An 18502-nucleotide genomic window follows, 5' to 3' on the forward strand; every position below is an offset into this window, starting at 1 on the left:
CACCCTGTCCCCGGGTCTCTGCTGCAGTCACAGCCCTAGGGGTGCTGAGCAGGAGAAGGAGCTCAGCCCCACGGTGCTGCAATGCACGGGGCACTGGTTAGGGGTTACGGAATTGGGACACCGAGTGGGGACACGGGGCTGGCCACAGATGGGGCAGCGGGTCCAGCACAAGCCCTGCAGCCCCGTGGAGCTGGTGCCCCCAGGCAAGCACCCACTGGCACCACGGTGGGGAAGAAACCGGGGCCGTGCAGGGGAGTGGGGAGATGCCGGGGCTTGAAGCGGCCACTGCCATCATCCCCCCCGGCCGCCGTGCCGGGGAGGCCCCGCAGCCTCCCCCTGCAACGTCCCCCAGCCCCAGGATTTTCGGGTGGGAAGTGTCCTGCTTTAGGGCCGTTGCTCAGAAGCCCCCAGCAGGGGGACGGCGGCGGCTGGAACCGGGGCAGGGTCTGCAGGGCCTCAGCTCCCAGCCCGGGGCAGGGCAGAAGCAGGGGCTGCAGCCAGCTCTGGCTCGTGCTGGGGAGGAATCACAGCTCCAAAACCCGGGGGGGGGGGGTTTGAAGCGTGAGGCCCACGGGAGCTGCACATCCACCACCAGGCTGTGAACCCCCGGGGCAGGCAGGACAGACGTCCTGGGCCCAGACTGACGTCCCCAGCCCCACAGCAGCCCTTACCCATCACGCGGGCTTGGACCACGACCTTGAGGCAGGCGCCGTCCCCGGTCTCGCTGGCGAGGAGCATCTCCTCCTTCAGGACACCCTCCTTGTGCGCCGTGTACTCGCACTTGACGCTGTAGCCTGGGGACAGGGGGGGGACGCTGTGAGCCCAGGTCCGGGCCAGGATTTTTGGGGGGAAGACAGGAGCTGGTGCTGTGCCTATACCCCTGCTCTGGGAGCCCTCCGGCCCCGAGGTGCCGCTGGCATCGCCGGGGGCAGAGCTGATGCAACACAGCCAGGGCAGGAGCACGAAGCAGGCAGCACGGTGCCGGCACACACGGTGCCTGGCTCAGCGGCACTGCTGGGACGCACCAGGGTGCCTGGGCACCGCAGCACCCAGCCCCAAACCCAGCAGCACCCCGAGCACCAGCACACCGTGCCACCAAAAGCACCCAAAGCAACCGCTCTGCCCGCACCCTGCCCTGTGCACAGCCACGGGTGGGCACCCGTGCCGTGCCCCAGGCCACCGCCTCCCATCAGCCAAGCACCCCAAACCCTTCCTGACACGAGAGCCCGTGCCAAAACACTGCAACTGCCCCCTTCGCAGGGCAGGGGGAACAAGGACATGGCCCCAAAGCGAGCCAGGCGAAGGCTGGCCCCAGCCCCGCGTCCCCTCCCGGGCTGCAGACACAGCTGTCAGAGCCAGAGGCGGCGGCTGCTTTCCATCCAGAGGAAAAAAAGCTCTCTATAAAAGTAAGGAGCAGGCAGAAAAATAAACACCTGCGGCGTCTCAGCAGAAGAAAGGCATTAGTGTAGCCCCGGGGGCACAAGCCTGCCGCAAGCACACGGCACAGCGCCGGGCCACCGGCTCTGCACGCCCCGAGGGGAGGCCCCCGACAGAGCTGGCGTGGGGGGGACGCAGTGACGGGGCTGGGGGAGAAATAAAAACATGCTGAGCACCAGGGGCCCAGCGCCAGGGCTGGGGAACACCGCTGTGCCTGGGCGGGTGGAGGAAAGCAAGGCAGGAGTGGGAGCAGCGCGGTGGGTGCCTGTCCCTGAGGCCGACCCCCTCTCCACGTCCCCACCCCAGGGCAGGGCTCGGGACCTCAGCACCGTGCTCAGGAGGAGGGGAGCGGGGGCAGAATCAGCTCAGGGGGCTCCGGGAGCTCCAACCACCTCCAGCAAAAGCACAGGAGCGTTTTGGTGATCAGAGAAGGGCCCCGGGGCCACCCAGCAGCGTGCGGCTTCTCTGCTCAGCTCCACCTCAAAACAAGGTCAAGGGTTTCATCTGCAGGCCGGAGGGAGAAGTGGTGGCAAAAATCTTTCTTCTCAGCGCCAGGAGCCCCGTTATCACCTGGCTGCACACCCCGAGGCCGATCCGTCTCTGTCTCGGTGCCAGTGGGCCAGCAGATCAAAGCCTCGCTGGTGCCACCCACGGCCGCTGTCGTGGCCAGCCCCGGGCCGTGCCCCACCAGGCGCCAGGCTGGGCTCCCCCGGCTCGGTGGCTGCCCCCCGCCGCCAGGGGCTGGATCCATGCCGAGGCGATGCCCAGCCCTGCCCGCGGCCAGGACGCAGCTCACACCCCGAACTGCCCGGCCCCTGCACCGACCCGTGCTGTGGACGTGCCCAGCACAGCACCAAAGCCCGTCCCAGCTGCTGCCAGTGCTCCTGCTCCCTCCTCCAGGGCCACGGACCGATCCCAGTGGCTCCCGGAGCAGTCCCCGTCCCCCAGGCTGCAGGCTCACCTCCCACCTTCGAGACCGACCCAAACGCGGGTGAGGGACAGGAGGGCTGTCACGCGCGATGGCAGGGGATAAATAGCGGAGGGACGTGGGCTCGAAGCAGGGGGAGCAACAGCCACAGGGCCAGAGGGGCCGTGCTTGGGCTGTCACAGGGACAGACACAGCCAGCGGGGCCGGGGGAAGCTGCACGGGAGGAAGCGGGGGCAGAGGGGGGGGGGGGTGAAGCAGCCAGCGGGGCTCCCCCAGACCCGCAGCCACGAGGCGGGGGCTGCCACGTGCCCGGCTCCGGAAGGGCTGGGAGGAGGCTGAGCTGCTGCAGCTGCAGCAAAACAAATCCCAGGCAGCGCCGCCGCACCGAGAATCACGCCGCGATGCTCACTCGTCAGGATATCGCTCCCCCTTCCCGCTCTGACATGGAAATTAGCAACGAGCCTGGAGGCAGGCTGAGAGGCAGGGCTGTGCCGCTTCTCTGCGCGGACCCTCGGCGCGGAGAAAGAGCAGACAGAACAAGGGCTAAAAATAAAAGCACGTCTGGACTCTGTTCAGCAGGTTCCTGGATTAAAATGCCACAAAAGCCGCTCTTGAAGCACGCGGGTCGGGGTCAGACGTCTCCCGGGAGGCGCATGGAAACACGGATTCCTTCTCCATGCTGTAAAGCTCTCCAGCACGGCGAGGGACAGGCGCGGGGGCACGGCCCCACGCTCCCTGCCGGGACTGCTGCCCCTGCCCAGGAGCCCCCCAGGCGTTCCCAGCTCCGCGTCGCGATGCCCGGGTGCAGCTGAGGTCTCACACCCTCTGCTCGGCACCCCGCATCCTGGCCGCTCCTGCCCGGCAGCCTCAAGCCCCGAACACCCCGCTCTGTCCCCGCCACGCCATGCCACCCCCGTCCCAGCGGGGCAGCGGGGACACCCCCCTGCAACGAGCCGCCCCCAAGCAGCAAGGGTGCCAAGCCGCTGCCACCCACGTGGGCGCACACCGCGCTGGGGGACCCTGGGGACGGCAGCAGGACCCACTCTCCACCGCACACCTCTCGCCTGTCCCCGTTAAGCCCTCGGCGGGTCAGTCAGTTCTGGCTCCCGGTGATGGTGTCCCCCCGGGGACGGAAGCCACCCGCGGGACCCCGAGGGGAGGCGGGTGGCAGGCGGGGGCCTGGCACGGTGTCGGGACGCGGGGACCTTACCTTCAGGCACCGAGGTGACGCTGAGGACCCTGAGGTTGAGGTTGGGGAGGGGCACGGCGCAGACGTCCTTCCCCAGGCGCTGCGACGGGGGCAGCAGGAAGGTGATCTCGTACTTGTGCAGGATCTTCAGGAAGCCCACCTGCGAGGGGAGGGGAGCGCTGGGGTCACGCCGGGTGGGGTGAAGGCACGGCGAGGGGCCCCCGCCGCCACCGCCCCATCCCACACCCCCCTCTGTGGGGCAGGGACCCGCCTGCACACGGCGCTCGCCCCCAGGCACCACGGGGGTGGAGCGGGGTTGGCAGCAGCCACGGGGGGGGGGGTGCTGTTTTCCCTAACAATCAGGGAAATGTAATAAACACATTTATTTCAGCTGCGCAAAGCAAGCAGCAGAAATAGCCCATTCTGGGAAACGCACTGTCACGAGCAACCCTGGGGTGCTCTGGGAGCGGCAGACCGATTTCCCCGGTTCAAGCCGGGCGGCGTCCAGCTCCCGCTGCAGGGCTCGAGAAGGCAGGAGGCTTCCAGCAGCACGCCTCCACACGCCGTTTGTCCTTTTCCGCGACGAAAACCAGAGCCCCCTCCCAGCCAGCAGGTCTGCTTCCATCCAGCAAGACACATTTTGGGAAGGGAACCCCCCTGCCATGGTCCCCCCAGCACCGACCAGAGCCCCCCGAGCCAACGGGAGCCCAAGGAGAGGGGGGGACACCGGGCCTCCGAGCGCCCCAGCTGCTGGCACGGGCAGGGGGAGGCGAGGAGCTGAAGCGGAGCTAATCGCTGCCGGGGGGTGCGGGGGGAGCCGCCCACACCTTCCGTGTGAATCAGAGGAGGGCGCGCGGCACGTGGCGCAGCGCCGCCGGCACCCACAGCCGCACAGCACCGCGCCCCTCCGGGTGCTGGGGCAGCCCCGGCCGTGGCACAGCGCCCACGGCGAAGAAACGGGAGCTGCTGCGGCCAGGGGTGGGCTCGGCCAGGGAGGCAGAGCCCCCGCCATGCCCAGCCCACGGACGGCTCAGGCGGGGTTTTGGGGACAGAAGTGGCTCTTTGCCACCCGGCGTGACGCAGGAGCCACACAGCGTGCGGCCACCAAGCGCGCGGATGATGCGACCGCACCAAGCCGCGCCACCTCCTTGCTCTTCCCGCTCAGTGGGGCGATCCTCCGCTCAGACATCGCCCCCCGGCCCTGCAACCCCCCCGGCGTCGGGCTATGACCCCCGCCACGGGCACGTCCAGCCAGGACAGGCACGTGTGCGACCCCATCGCGGTGCCCAGAGCCTCAGCCACCACTCTACGTGTAAATATATCATTTTTTTACATAATATATAACACACACGCATGTATATAAATATATAAAGTGCGAGCCATCTGCCTCGCACAGCGGCGCTCCTGCCCGTGAGCAGCTCGGAGACATCACTGCCACACAGCCACCAACCCAAACAGCCACAGACGCTTTGGGGATTTTCAGGACGGGGACAGACATGGGGTGAGCAGCCCCAGCGAGCCCATCTCACCCCCGGCAGGGAGACGCAGCTCTCCTCTGCCTCCGAAGGCGCGGGGCGGGCTGCACGGGAAGCACCACAGCACCCCGGGGCTGGGAGAGCCCCAAACCCACCCTCATCCACCCAAGGAGCAGCGCCGGCCGCTGCCGCTCTGCCTCGGGACCCGCGTCCCTTCTGCAGGGCACGTGCGGTGCCGGGGGCGCTCGCAGCACGCCGCGCTCCGCCAGCAGAAAAACACCACCAGCCACCCACGGGGCGGCAATCGCTGAGCAATTCGCAGCAATTTTTAGGGCAATAACCCATCATCCGCCCTAGACAAATAACTGACTCAGAGCTCAAAAGGGAATTTTAAATTGCCCTGCTTCCCGCAGCGCCAGGATACCTGCCGAGCCCTTCACCGGTGTTATTTCGTTATTTCTTGGGGAAAGGAGCCCCCAAGGGGGAGGCTGGGGATGGAGGCCCCGCGGGTCGGCCTCTCCCCCTCCGCCTGCAAACCAGCGAGGAAAATTGTGGAGGTTTTTCTGCAGGATTGAAGCCTCCTCTTGCAAGCACCCACAGGGCTGGTGGCCAGCACGAAAGCCCCAGCGTTCAGCCCACCACAACAACCACGAGCACCCCCTCGAGGCGCTGCCCCAGCCCCACAGAGCTGCCCAGATGCTTGAAGATGGACCCGGCCCCCTGCCCCACGGCAGCCCAGCACAGCCCAGGGGGATGGGGGCAGGCTGTGGGTGCTCGGGTCTGCGAAGCCCCGGGGAAGCTCTGGGAAACGCACGGCGTCCCTGGTGGGCAAACCCCAACCGGCCCCGAATGGCAGCGGGTGCCACGGCGCTGCCCGCAGGGAAGCAAATGCCCTCCTCTGCACATGCCTGCCCCTGCGGTCCCGGAGGGGTCGGATCCGTCCCAAGAGCCCCAGGCAAACACAGCCTGGACCAGGCAGCAGCAACGGGGCGGAAATCAGGGGTTCTCTCTGTGAATCTGGAGCAGAGCACCCCCTTTGTAGCCATGCCCCGAGGAGCCTCGCTGCCACCCGCGGAGAGGGGTCCCCAGTCCACAGGGCACCTGCAGGCCCCCCAGGCGCGCGGCCGCAGATAGCGGCCGCCCCAGCACGCGCCCCCACCTTGACGAGGAAGTGTCCGTCCTTCTCCTGCGTCACCATCACCGCCGAGTCGCGGAGCTTCTCCTCGAAGTGGACGTGGCCGGGGGCCCCATCCGCGGGCTGGCTGGGGGCGAAGCGCACGCCGCCCGCCTTCGCCTTGCTGCCTGCACGGGACGAGAGGACAGAGCCCGCGTGTCACCTGCTGTCCCCGGGGACAAGAAGCCAAGGGGCAGGATGGGTTCCGCTCCCCTCCCTGGCCCCTGCCACCTCCAGCCGCCCACCAGGACCAGCGCCGTGCGCCCTGGGGCTTGTGCCTTTGCAGAGAGTGGTCTGCGGGCTGCCAGGAAGAGACAACTCCTCTTCCTCCTCCTCCTCCTCCTCCTGCACCAGCGACCCAGGAAGCTGCCCGGCCAGGCTGCCCGCACAGGGCGAGGAACCGATGGGAAGCACTGCCAGCATGTGATTTTACTGGCAGCCACTTCTCCTCCCTGCTGTCATTTGGGTGCTGGAGCTCCACAGTAAAAACCCAGCTGCCGAGAGCGCAAACAAACAGCAAAAAACACACCCACCCCCCCGGCCTGCTGCAACCAGCAGAGCCCAGAACCGGCTGAGATGAGACACAGGGCGAAATCCTGCCGCAGACAGCGCGGGCTGGGGTGGCGCTCAGAGCACGGGCTCCGCAGCCGGACGCTGATCTGGGAGCAGGGCCGGGCACGAGCCAGGGTGCTTGTGACTTCAGCACAGGACAGCACAGAGACGCGGGGCAGGAGGGCACGTGGGGACAGCGGGTCCTCAGCCAGGCTGCTGCGGCTCCGTCGCCCAGGCGTGGGGGGGGCAGAACCCCAAAGAGCTGGGAGCTGCGGCAGCAACGCCCCACGATGGTGCTGCACCACGCAGGGCGAAGCCCCCTCCCCAGAGCTGCCGAGCTCGTCCATCTGGCAGCAGGCACGGAGCAGATTGCTGCCTCCTTAAAGAAAAGGCTCTTTGTGCCTCGGCAGACTCTAATTTACTGAAATGCAAGAGATTTAATAACTCGGCATTGTTCAGCAGGAACAGCTTGGCAAGAAACGCTCCTCGGCGTGGAGGAGGCAGCGGGCCTGGGGGGCGCGCGGAGCGCTGCGGGTGCGGGGCCGTGCACGGGGCTGTCCCCACCTGAACTCTGGTGTCCACTGGGGATGCACAGCTTCGGGTGAACCGAGCACACTGGGCAGGACAGAGCCCACAGAACGGCCCTGGGGGATGAACGTGGGGAGCTGTGGCTGAGGTCCCAGCTCGCTGCTGGGCGCGGAGCCCCCGCAGTCCCTGGGCACCTCTGCGGGGGCACCAGGACCCAGCACCGCATCCTGCCCGCGGGGGGGCTGGCAGGGACGGTGCCACCCGCCCTGAGTGCTGGCACCGGGCCTGCCCCCACTGACCCAGAAAGCACCGGGCAGAGCCCAAATACCCGACAGCAGCCCCAGCACCGCGGGGCCGGGGCCGTGCCCACGCGTCAGGCAGCCCAGAAATGAAATTAGGGGTGCAATCCCATTGCGCATCCTGCACACACCCAGGCAGCGACGCCGACCGCGTCTCCTGCTCCGGCAGCTGCGTGAGTCAGCCTTGGGCAGGGTAGAAAAATCACCCAGGGCTATTTTGCTTTATCTCGTGGGGTACGGGACTGCACCGAGTCCCACCACAGCGGCAGGAGGGTTGCCGGACCCCTCCCTGGGGGTCAGCGTGCCGGCGGCCAGCCCTGGTGCTGTGCTCCCCCTGCTCCCTGAGCCCCTGCACAGCGGGGAGGGTCTGCCCTGGGGAGACCACCACGCCTGTGTCAGGGACGGTCACAAGCCCGGCAGTAAAGGCCACCTTTTGTCACAGGGTCCTGAGGCGAGGGTCCCCATTGTCCCCCCAGCAGGCAGGGCTGGGAGCACGGGGGCTGCCCCAGCACCGACGGAAACAAGGCAGCGGGCGGTCTGCCCTTCGGCACCGCTGCCACGGGACCGCCACCGGTGCCAGGAGAGCCGCAGGTGATGAGAGCATGCGGGGCAGGGGACCCTGGCTCTGTGCCCCTCGTTCAGCTGTGCCAGCAGCCCGGACAAGGCTTCGCCGCGGCAGGAAGAGTCCCCAGGGCGCTGAGCGACCGGGGCCGGAGCCGTCCCACGACCTCGCTCGCTGCAGGAAGGGGACGCGGGGATCGTGGGCACGGAGCCGCGGCCGCGCAGAGGTGAAAGCGCGGCTCAGAGGAGCACAAAGAGCTCCCGGGGCTTTGTCTGGGCGGCGCAGGGCAGGGAGCGCCGCAGCCTTTCCGGGTCACCTCCCCGCACCGAGCGCGCGGCCGGGTCCCAGCCCCGCGGGGAGGACCGGGAGCCGAGGGGCACCCACGGGACATGCCCACAGCCACAAAATAGCAGCGACCCGTCCCCCCCCCGTCCCCCGCTGCAGGGGCAGGGCAGGCAGCTCCGCGCAGCCCCCGCCACGGCACGGGCACCCCCCACGGACACGGGTGGGGACCCCCGCGGCGAGCGGCACCGAACCAGACCCCAGCGGGGTGCGGGCACGCAACCGGGGGAGGGAGCCGGGGGGGGCCGCCGGGGACTCACCCTTGTTGGCCGCAGCCATGTGTCCCCGCCGCCGTCCCTCGTCCTTGCGCCGAGCTTCAGAGGCGGCAGCGCGAGGCCATGCTCCGAGGGGCGCCGCCGGAGCTGGGAGGGGGAGAAGGGGCCGGTGAGGAGCGGGCAGGGCCGGCGAGCACCGGGGACGCGGCTGCCGGGGAGGAGCCCGGGCACGGGCACACCGGCAGCCCCTCGGCGGCAGCGGCGGGCGCACACCGGGGCAGGTGCTGCCGCAACGAGAACTGCACCGGGGGGAGAGGGGGCGGGCTCCGGGGTCCGGCCCCGGTCCTGCCGCCCCCGGTGCACGAGGAGCCGGCCCCAGCCCCACGGAGCTCCCCAGGGCCCCGCAGCCGTCCCGAGGCTCTCAGGCTCCGTCCCACGGCCTCGGGGTCACCGCGGCTGGGACGGGGCCAGGAGCGGCCCCGGGGGGCGGGGAAACGGGGCCCGGGTGGGGAGCACCGGGGCCGTGCCCTGACCCCGGCACCGGCCCCGGCCCCGCGGCGCCCCCGGTACCGGCGACCGGAATGGGGGGGGGGGGGGGGGAGGGGGCAGTGGGCACAGCCCCGGGGCTGAAGGCGAGCAGCGGGAGCTCGAGGGGAGGGCGTCGGAACGGAGCGCGGAAACCGGGCGGAAACGGTAAAAACGGAAAACGTTAAAATATAAAAAATTAAAATTAAAAAAAATTAACTAAAAACCACGCACAGGCAGAAAGCCCCGCACACCGCGGGAAGCGAGGCCCGAGCCCCCCCCCCCCCGCACGTTACCGCTCCCCCCCGCCCCGTCCCCGCTCACCGCCGCGTCCCGGGCGCTGCCCGCTGCCCGCTGCCCGCTTCCCACTACCGGGACACGCCCCCCGCCCTCCCATTGGTCACCCTGCGGCTCGGACACACCCCCGCCGCTCCCATTGGCCCTCCCGCTCCGCGGTCACGCCCCCCCGCCACTCCCATTGGCTCCGGTTCCTACGCGGCCCGCCGGCGGGGTCGTCTCCAAGGGGCGGGCCCGTCACGGAGGGGGGGCGTGGCGATGGTAGAGGGCAGCCAATGGGGAGAGGGTGGGCGGGGCTTCGGTGGCGGGCGGCCCCGCCCCGCGCGACGCGGTTGCCATGGGGACGCCTCCCCCCGGTGCCCCCTCCCCTCCCCGAGCCCCGCGGCCCCGGACCGGGACGGGCGGGGGGGGGCGGGCGGGGCACGGTGGGGAGGGGCCGGGGAGACTCGGGGGGGGGGGGCCGGGCCCGGCTCCCAGCGGGGCCGGGAGGTGGCACCGGGGTGGGCACCGGAGAGCCCCGGAGGTGGTCCCGGGGAGCCCAGCGGGGCCCGCGGGAGCACGGCCCCGGCACCGCGGCTCCGTCCCCGGGGGCTGCTCCGGAACCGGCCGAGTCCCCGCGTCCAGCGGTGCGTGACAGCCGGCACGGCGCGGCCCCGCCCCGGGGGACACCGGGTGTGCGCCGTGAGCCCGGGGCCGAGCCCGCTGGGACGGAGGGGTTGGGGGGGTCACCGAAACGGCTCTGTGAAGGGATTAACCGGCAGCCCCCCCCCCCCCGGGGTTAACCGGGAGCCCCCCCCCCCCCCCCCCGGGATTAACCGGCACCCCCCCCCAAGGACTAACCGGCAGCCCCCCCCCCCCCCCCCCGGGATTAACCGGCACCCCCCCCCAAGGACTAACCGGCAGCCCCCCCGCCGCCCCCACACTCCTCAGAGAAGCAAACACCGGATTTTCGTCGCCGAGGCAGGGACGGGGAGGCACAGTTGGGGTGGGAACGGGGCTGTAATTCTGCTCCTGCCTCCGTCCTGAGAGGCACCGGGAGGCACCGGGGGGCACCGGGGGGCACCCCCACGGGACGGGCGGCGGGGCCAGGCCGCGGGGCCGCCGGGGCTCCGCTCAGCGGGGCTGGCGCTGCGCCTGCTGCAGGCGCCGGCTGAGGTCGTCGATCCGCGTGTCCTTGAGGCGCAGCAGCTGCTCCAGCCTCCGCACCTTCATCTGCAGGAGCTGAGCGGGACCTGCCCTCAGCTCGCCCCGGCCTCGGCCGGCCCTGGGGGCCGCCGGGAGCGGGGCCGCGGGCCGGACGCGCAGGTGATGTGGCTGCGGGAGGGGCAGGAGGCACGGCGCGGCCCCGGGCACCCTTAGCCGTGGGGGAAACCGAGGCAGGCCAGCACCAGCGGCAGACGCGGGGCCGCAGCTCCCGCTCCCACACCAAGCAGTGACCCCCCCAGAACAGGGCCCCGGCGCCCCGGTCCCCACGGGGCAGCAGTGATGCCTCCCAGCTCAACGCAGCTCGGAGCACCCCTTCCCCTCTGCCAAAACGTTCCGTTTTGATGTTTTCCGGCAGAAAAGCCTGGGGTTTAGGCAATTCGGACCGCGGCGTCGCCCTCCCGCGGCGCTGAACAAACCTCTGACAAAAGCCAGTGCTGCCAGGGGCTGCGTGACGCCGCCCCGCGCCTGCCCCGCGCCCCGGGACAGCGCTGCTGAGGCCTGCCCTGCGCCACCTCGGCCATCGCTGCCCGAGAAGCGACCAGGAAGGACAAGGATCGAGGGCTGGGAACATCTGGGGAGCGGGGACGTGCGACTGCTGGGTGTGTCACAGAGCCGGGCACGGCCAGGAGGGGGGGGCTGAGCGGGAGAGGCTCCCCCAGCGGGAGAGCTGCGGGCAGGGGGTTTGTGGGGGGCAGCAGGGGCAAGCTGCGGGGATCGAGCCACGTCTCCGGGCCGTGCTGGGCTCTGGGGGACCTCCTAACCTCACTGCCCGCCCCCGTGTGACGGCACAGCACCGCAGCCCGGAGCCCGGCGCTGCCAGAGCAGCACCCGAGGGAGACGTGGGACATCTGGGCAGCAGCGGGGCCACCTCCAGGCCGGGACGTGCCCGAGGGTGCCACCAGAGAGGGGTGGGCCCGGGAGCCTGGGAGCACGGCGCCGCTGCAGGACTGGCTCGGGGGGCACGGGGAGCCCAGTCCCGGTCCCGGTCCCGCTCACCTGGACGGTCTCCTGGGCCAGGAGCAGCGCCTGCTCCTTCTCTGCCAGCTGCAGGTGGATGGCAGCAGTGTCCCCTGCGGGATGCCGGGCGTAGCCAAGGTGGCTCCTGCTCCCCCTGGGACAGGGAAGGGAACGCCAGGACAGCGACTGAGCCCCCCTGCGGCACCCACGGCCCGCGGGGCTGAGCCCCCGGCCGTGCCCAGCGTGTCCTGGGCTCCCCCTCCAGGGCCCGCGCCCCGTGGGGACCTGCAGAGCCCATCCCGCTGGGAGCCCCCAGGAAGGGCACAGCACCCGCACAGCACCCGCACAGCACCAGCCCTTACCCGGCAGCCCCGGGGGACTCCTGGGCACAGCCCTGTCCCGTGCTCTTCGCCTCGGAGTAGCCTGCCAAAGGCGGCAATAGGGACACAATAAAACCGAACGGAACGGCTGGGTCGGACGGACCCACAAAGATCATCGAGTCCGACCGCCCGACCGCTCCCGGGCTAAGCAGAAGTGAAAGCACGTCGCTGAGGGCACCCTCCAAACGCCTCCCGAGCGCTGACAGGCACCGGGCACCTCGCTCGGAAACCAGCGCCAGCGCTTGGCCACCCTCACAGCAAGGAATTTTTTCCTAATGTGCTGCCCGACCTTCCCCTGGCACAGCGCTGTGCCGTCTGCACGTGTCCTGTCACCAGTTACCCCCCCTCTCCGAGCACAATTAGTGTCAATTAGCACCAGGAGCACCTCCCTCAATCAGCACGTGCCCTGCCCACCCAGCTCTGCCCCCCACCAGCCCAGGACAACCCACCCAGCAGGAGGCAGGGACCACAGGGCAGCCGGTTTGGGCTAGGAGCGGGGGGGGGCCCCGAGGTGCCACGCACCGGCCCTACCCGTCTCCAAGTAGCCGACCTCCTCCTGCGCTGTCCTCGCACCCAGCTCCTGCACGGAAAACCCCCATCACCCCTGGCTCCTCGCCCCGGGGGTGAGCCTGCAAGCAGCCCCCCGCGCTGGGAGGCGGCCCCGGCCCACCCCGCTGTCAGGAAAAGGGGGGGCCGGGGCCCCCCAGCCCATCCGGCCGCTCCCGTGGCAGGGGTCAGCTCAGAGCAGGGGGTTCCCAGCGCGGCGTGGTGCCGGAGTTACCGCCCGAAGGCAGGGCCGGGATCGATCTGCCCGAATTCCTGCGCAGCCACAGCCCTTCCCGCTGCGAATTCCTGCCCTGACCTGGGCGCTGGCAGACGCAGCCCAGCCGGCCCCAGGCCCGCAGGCTCCTTCTCCTCCCTCACACCGCGAGGACCAGGACCCTCGTGGGCTGAGGGCTTGGCTGCGGCAGGAGAGGAGGCGGCTGCTGCCGCCAGCCCCATCCTGGAGCCGCGTGCTCAGCTCTCTGCATGGCTGCCCAAGCCCGACCCGGCCCAGGCACGCTTCCGCTCCTCCCCAGGGCTGTCACAGCGAGGTGACAAGCCGTGGCAAAGGAGGATGACGGAGCGAGCGTCCCCTCACCTCCCCAGCTCACAGCAGCTCCTCCAGGGCTGCCCAGGCCAATTCCTGCCTCCAGGGCCGTGGCGCTTCCCGGGGCGGCACGTCTGTGGCTGCCGCGAGGGGCCAGCCCTGCCGCCTGCCTCACGCCTGCCCCGGCTCTGCCCCGCTGACCTGCTCTGGGCCAGGCACCGCCTTGCTCTGCTTCTGCTTCTCCTCGATCTTCTGCCGCAGCAGGAGCAGCACCTGCTCCACCGTGCCCGGCCGGCACTGCACGACCTGACGGATCACCTCATCCGGGAGGGAGAAGTTCAGCTTACTCAAAACCTTCCTGAAAACAAAAAAGGAGCCAAACCGGCAGGCGGGAGGGCAGGGAGGCAGGGCACCGAGTGCCCACGGCCCCACTGCGAGGGGCAGCGCTCCCCCAGCCCGGCGGGGAGCAGGGAGGCAGGGTGCCCAGCACCCACAGCCCCGCTCCGAGGGGCAGCGCTCCCCCAGCCCGGCGGGGAGCAGGGAGGCAGGGTGCCCAGCACCCACGGCCCCGCTCCGAGGGGCAGCGCTCCCCCAGCCCGGCGGGGAGCAGGGAGGCAGGGTGCCCAGCACCCACAGCCCCGCTCCGAGGGGCAGCGCTCCCCCAGCCCGGCCGGGAGCAGGGCACCGCCGCCCCGCTACCTGTTGAGGTGGCCCCAGTTGGCCAGCTTCTGCGGCGTGGAGCTGGCGGGCACGTAGCTGTGCAGCTGCACCATGGCGGGGAAGAAGAACTTCACCAGCTCGGCTGCCAGCACTGGGGGAGGAGGAGGAGGAGGAGGAGAGGCTCTGGGACACGGCCGGGACGCGGGGCCTGGCCCCACACTGGGCCCGGGCCTGGCCCCACAGCCGCGGCCTAGCCCCCCCCCAGGCCCCCGCCCGTCTCCCTGGAGGCCCGGAGCCCCTCGCACCGCCGTCGCTGAAGTCGCGGGCGATGTTCCTGCGGGGCCGGGACAGCGGCACGGCGTCCACCCAGCGGTACAGCGCCCGCAGGCCGCCATCGCCCGCCGCCGGGCCTAGGGCCGCCATGGCGCCGGCCGCGTCGCCATGGCAACGGGGGCCGCGCGGGGCATGCTGGGAGCGCGCCGCGGGGTTGCCTGGCAACGGGGGGGGCAGAAAGATGGGGGGGGCTGGGGGGCCTGAGGGATGGGGGGGCAGCAGGGGGTCCTGGGGGTCCTGAGGGATGGGGGGGGTCTCTGAGCAAAGGGGGAAAGAGGGGGGTAGGATGAGATGGGGGGGGCTGAGCAATGGGGGGGGGCAGCAGGGGGTCTTGGGGGTCCTGAGGGATTGGGGTCCTGAGGGATGGGGGTCTCTGAGCAACGGGGGGAAAGAGGGGGGTAGGATGAGGTGGGGGGGGAGGCTGAGCAATGGGGGGGGGGGGCAGCAGGGGGACCTGAGGGTCTCTGAGCAATGTGGGGACCTGGGGGTGCAGGACCAGGGGGAGGGGGGAGGCCTAGGGGGCCTGGCCCCATGGCAGGGCGTCCCCAAGCCCCATGGGACACCAGGAGAGCCCTGACCCCATGGCGGGGGGGGGCCCAGCACAGAGGGGGACCCCCAGGCCAGGGGGACCGGGGGTGGGTCACCGTGGGGCTGCTGCACGGGGGCGCCAGCCCGCCCCCCACCCGGCCTCGTTAATTAGAGTGATCATTAGGGCAGCCCTCACTGCGCAGCCATTAAAGCGAGCCGCCCCCCCGGCCCCCCCAGCCCCAACCGTGGAGGTGGGGGCTTGGGGGGACCCCCACGTCCCACCCCAGGGGGGCTGCGGATGGGGTCTGGCTGGGTCCTGCTGCGGGCGGGGGGCTCAGCACCCACCCCGAGGGGCTCAGCACCCACCGCGCCCCTCGCTCCCATTTGCTCCCCAGAACCCCCCATTTTGGGGGATGAGGACGCAGGGGGGGGCTAGCAGGAGACCCCCCCCCAGGCCAGCAGCATGGTGTCGGGGCTGGCAGCAAGCGCTGGGCTCCCCCCGGCCCCCGGCCCAGCCTCCCGCTGCTGGGGCTGGAAGCAATTACAGCCCTGCGCTGGGGCGGGGAGAGGGGGGGCAACAACCCGCAGCCCCCAGAGAGGGGCCGGGAGCCCCCCGCCCCTGTATGTACCCCCCCATAACCCCCCCCCCAATGCCACGAGCTGGGGGGGGGGGGCACAGGACCCCCCCACACCCTCCTCCAGCTCCTCCAGGGCCGCAGGATCCGGCCCCTGCAGGGGTGCCAGCAGGAACGTGTGGCCCCCCAAGCTGGGGGGGGGGGCTGCCCCCGCTTGCCCCCCCCCTCCGCCCGGCAGGGCTGCGGGTCGGGGTCTCGCACACACGCACCCCTTTTATTTTCCCCTCTGAAAGGAGAGAGCGGGGCCGGGGACAATGGATGAAAGGCCGGCCACCCAGGCCGGGGCTGCCTGCGCCGTGCCCCCAGCCCCTGCTTTACATGAGAAAGGCCGGCCGGGGGGGGTCAGAGGGGGGGGGGACACCCCCAAACTGGACAGATGGACGGACGGACAGATGGATGGACGGACAGATGGACCGGGTCCGAGCCCCCCACCTCCCCCAAGCGGGGCCGAGGCTGGGGTCTCGCGCAGCTCGGTGGCCTTGGTGCCGCGTGGTGGCACGTGGCGGGGCCGAGCCGGGACCCCTGGAGAATTGGGGGGGGGGGGGGGCTGTGTCCGAGCAGTGGGACCCCCCCCCCTCCGGGTCCCACCACCCACCGCCCACGTGCACCCGTCCGCGTCTGCCCTCGCACACCCAGCCGTGCCCCCCGATCCCGCACAGCCCCAGCACGTGCCCTGCCGTGCCCCCCCATAATGCGCCCCCCTTGTGCCCCCCAGCCACGCGCCCCCCCAATGTACACCCCTTCCCCATATGCAGCCCCCCCCAACCATGCACCCCCCTTGTGCCCCCCAGCCATAAGCCCCTCCACACACCCCCACTGCACACCCCATGTACAGCCCCCCCCATGCACCCCCCTTGTGCCCCCCCAGCCATAAGGCCCCTCCACACCCCCCCACTGCAAACCCCTTCCCCATATTGCAGCCCCCCCCAGCCATGCACCCCCTTGTGCCCCGCAGCCAAGTGCCCCTCCACGCCCCCCCTTCACACCCCCATGTGCAGCCCCCCCCCGCCATGCATTCTGCCTGCTGCACATCCTTCTTGTGCACCCCCCCCCGACCCTAAACTGCCCCCCCAGGCACCCCCCAAGCCCTGCACCCCCCCGGCCAAGCCCCCCCCCAACCCCTGTACCCCCCCCCCAGCCAGAAACCCCCTCATACCCCCCACCCCAAGCCCCCCACCCGCAGCCCACACACCCCCACGTGCCCCCAGCCATGCGCCCCCCCCCCAGCCACAACCCCCCCCCATACCCCCCCCGCCCTATAGACCCCCCCCAGCCACGCAGCACCCCCCCAACCCCCCCCCCCCGACCCCGCAGCCCCAAACAGCCCCATCCAGCCCCGGCCGTGCCCCCCCCCCGGGCCCGCACTTCCCGGCGCCGTGCCCCCCCCCGCGCCCCCCCCGCGCGGGGCCGGGCTTGCGGCGGGGCCGGGCTCGGGCGGCGCCGCGCTCCCGCCGCTCGGTGTTATTTTTCGAATAGAAATAGGGGCGGCGGCACCGCGGCCTGCGGGGGCCCCGGCTCCGGCCCGACACCGCCACCGCCGCCCCCCCCGTTTTATTTTTTATTTTTATTATTTTTATATTTTTTAATTTTTTTATTTTTTATTTTTTTTTATTTTTTATTTTTTTTGTATTTTTATTTTTAGTTTTATTTTTTTAATTTTTATCTTTTATTTTTATTTTTTATTTTATTTCATTTTTTCATTTTTATTCTTTTTATTATTTTTTTTATTTTCGGTTTCCGCCCCCCCCATGGCGGCGCGGAGCGGTCCCAGCCCCCGCCGGCCCCGCGGGCTGCCCGGGCTGGCGGCGCTGCTGGCGGTGGCGGCGGCGGGGGGGGGGCCGGCGGTGGCGTCGGGCATGGCGGGGATGTCGCCGGTCACCACGCTGGCTCGCGACATGGACAAGCTGGCGGGGCTGGGCAGGTGAGTGGGGGGGTGACATGGGGGGTGCTTTGGGGGGGTGCTTTGGGGGGGGTGCTTTTGGGGAGGGGGTGTTTTGGGGGGGGTAGGTGATGTTTTGGGGGGGTCCTGGGGGGTGATGTTTTGGGGGGGGGGGGGGCCCAGCCGTGGTGCGGGGCTGGGACCGGTGCGGGGCTGCGGGTGCCGGTCCCAGCCCCGTGTCCCCCCCCTCGCCCCGCAGCCACTGTGACACCCCCCGGAGGAAGGCTCCGGGGGGGCCCTTCCCGGGCCCCCGGTGCCGCCTGGCCCGCGCCTCCTCGGGCTCGTCCCAGGACTCCGCCACCTCCGACGCCTCGGACGCGGGTGAGTTTGGGGGGGGTCCCTCGTGGGGCAGCCGAGCCCCCCCCCCGCACCCCAACCCCTCCTGCTACCCCCTGCCCTGTCCCCCCAGGAGTGGGCCTCGACTCCCCCACGCAGGAGGACCCCAAAGCCCTGGAGGACGTGTGAGTGCCCCCCCCCCCCAAAGGGACCCCCCCCGTACCCCCACAGCACCGCGTGGGGGGGGGATCAGGGGTTGCAAACAGTCAGGAGCAGCCCCCCCCCGGCTGCCCCCCCCCCCCCCCAGCAGCACCGCCCTGCACGGAGCCGCCTTTACCCAAAAACCAGCCGGGGGGGGGCAGGAAGCCGCAGCCTGTTCCGGGTGGTGCTGGGCGCTGGGTGCTGGGGGGGGGGGGGGGGAGGATGGGGGGGCTGCAGGCGGGTCCTGTCCCCCCCGTGTCCCCCCGTGTCCCCCCGTGTCCCCCCGTGTCCCCCCGTGTCCCCCCGTGTCCCCCCCCGGCCGTTGGCAGCGGGGGGCGGCGGGCAGATGGCCGGTGCGTCCCCGCGGCGCTGGGGGCCAGATGGCGGGGGCAGCGCTGGTGGCCCCCATTTGCATACAGGTGGGGGAGCGGGGCTGCGGGACCACCCGCGGGCCCTGCACAGCCTAACCCCCCCCCCGGGGCTGTGCGTGAGCCAGAGGCAGCTGGGGGGGGTTGGTGCTGGAGCTGGGGCCTGGGGGCAGCAACTGAGCCCCCCCCCCCCCAAAAAAAAAAGCACTGCCCGGCGTGGGGGTCCGACACCCCTGACCGCGGCGCCGCTCTCCCCGCAGCTTCGAGAAGGCCGTGCTGGAGGGCCGGGAGGGTCGTCACCGAGTAAGTCTGGGGGGGGGCTGCCCCCTGTCCCCGGTGTCCCCCCGGGTCTGGTTCACGCCTGCAGGGGTTGCTCTTTTTGGGGGGGGGGGTGTCCCTGGCATCC

At 70.8% G+C, this 18502-nt stretch overlaps 2 protein-coding genes across 12 annotated transcripts in view; one reads left to right on the forward strand and one right to left on the reverse strand.

The window, feature by feature from the left end:
* Positions 1-14319, reverse strand: part of ADISSP (adipose secreted signaling protein) — a 15396-nt gene extending 1077 nt beyond the window's left edge. The window contains exons 1-8 of one of the 11 annotated variants that reach the window (XM_080589073.1): positions 14122-14278; positions 13856-13967; positions 12589-12646; positions 11726-11840; positions 8747-8848; positions 6189-6331; positions 3576-3714; positions 672-794 (exon numbers count right to left, since the gene is read on the reverse strand). In XM_080589073.1, coding sequence (XP_080445199.1) covers positions 672-794; positions 3576-3714; positions 6189-6331; positions 8747-8848; positions 11726-11840; positions 12589-12646; positions 13856-13967; positions 14122-14239 — 910 coding nt within the window. In that variant the 5' untranslated portion in view covers positions 14240-14278. The other 10 variants (XM_080589076.1, XM_080589080.1, XM_080589078.1 and 7 more) reach the window with 10 other exon arrangements.
* Positions 14320-16758: 2439 nt separating this feature from the next.
* The window catches only part of CDC25B (cell division cycle 25B), a 4858-nt gene continuing 3114 nt past the window's right edge, over positions 16759-18502 (forward strand). The window contains 4 exon segments of the mRNA XM_080588919.1: positions 16759-17233; positions 17451-17572; positions 17661-17712; positions 18357-18487. Coding sequence (XP_080445045.1) covers positions 17061-17233; positions 17451-17572; positions 17661-17712; positions 18357-18487 — 478 coding nt within the window. The 5' untranslated portion in view covers positions 16759-17060.

Source organism: Anser brachyrhynchus (genome assembly GCF_964034855.1).
Source record: "Anser brachyrhynchus genome assembly, chromosome: 4".
NCBI lineage: Eukaryota > Metazoa > Chordata > Aves > Anseriformes > Anatidae > Anser > Anser brachyrhynchus.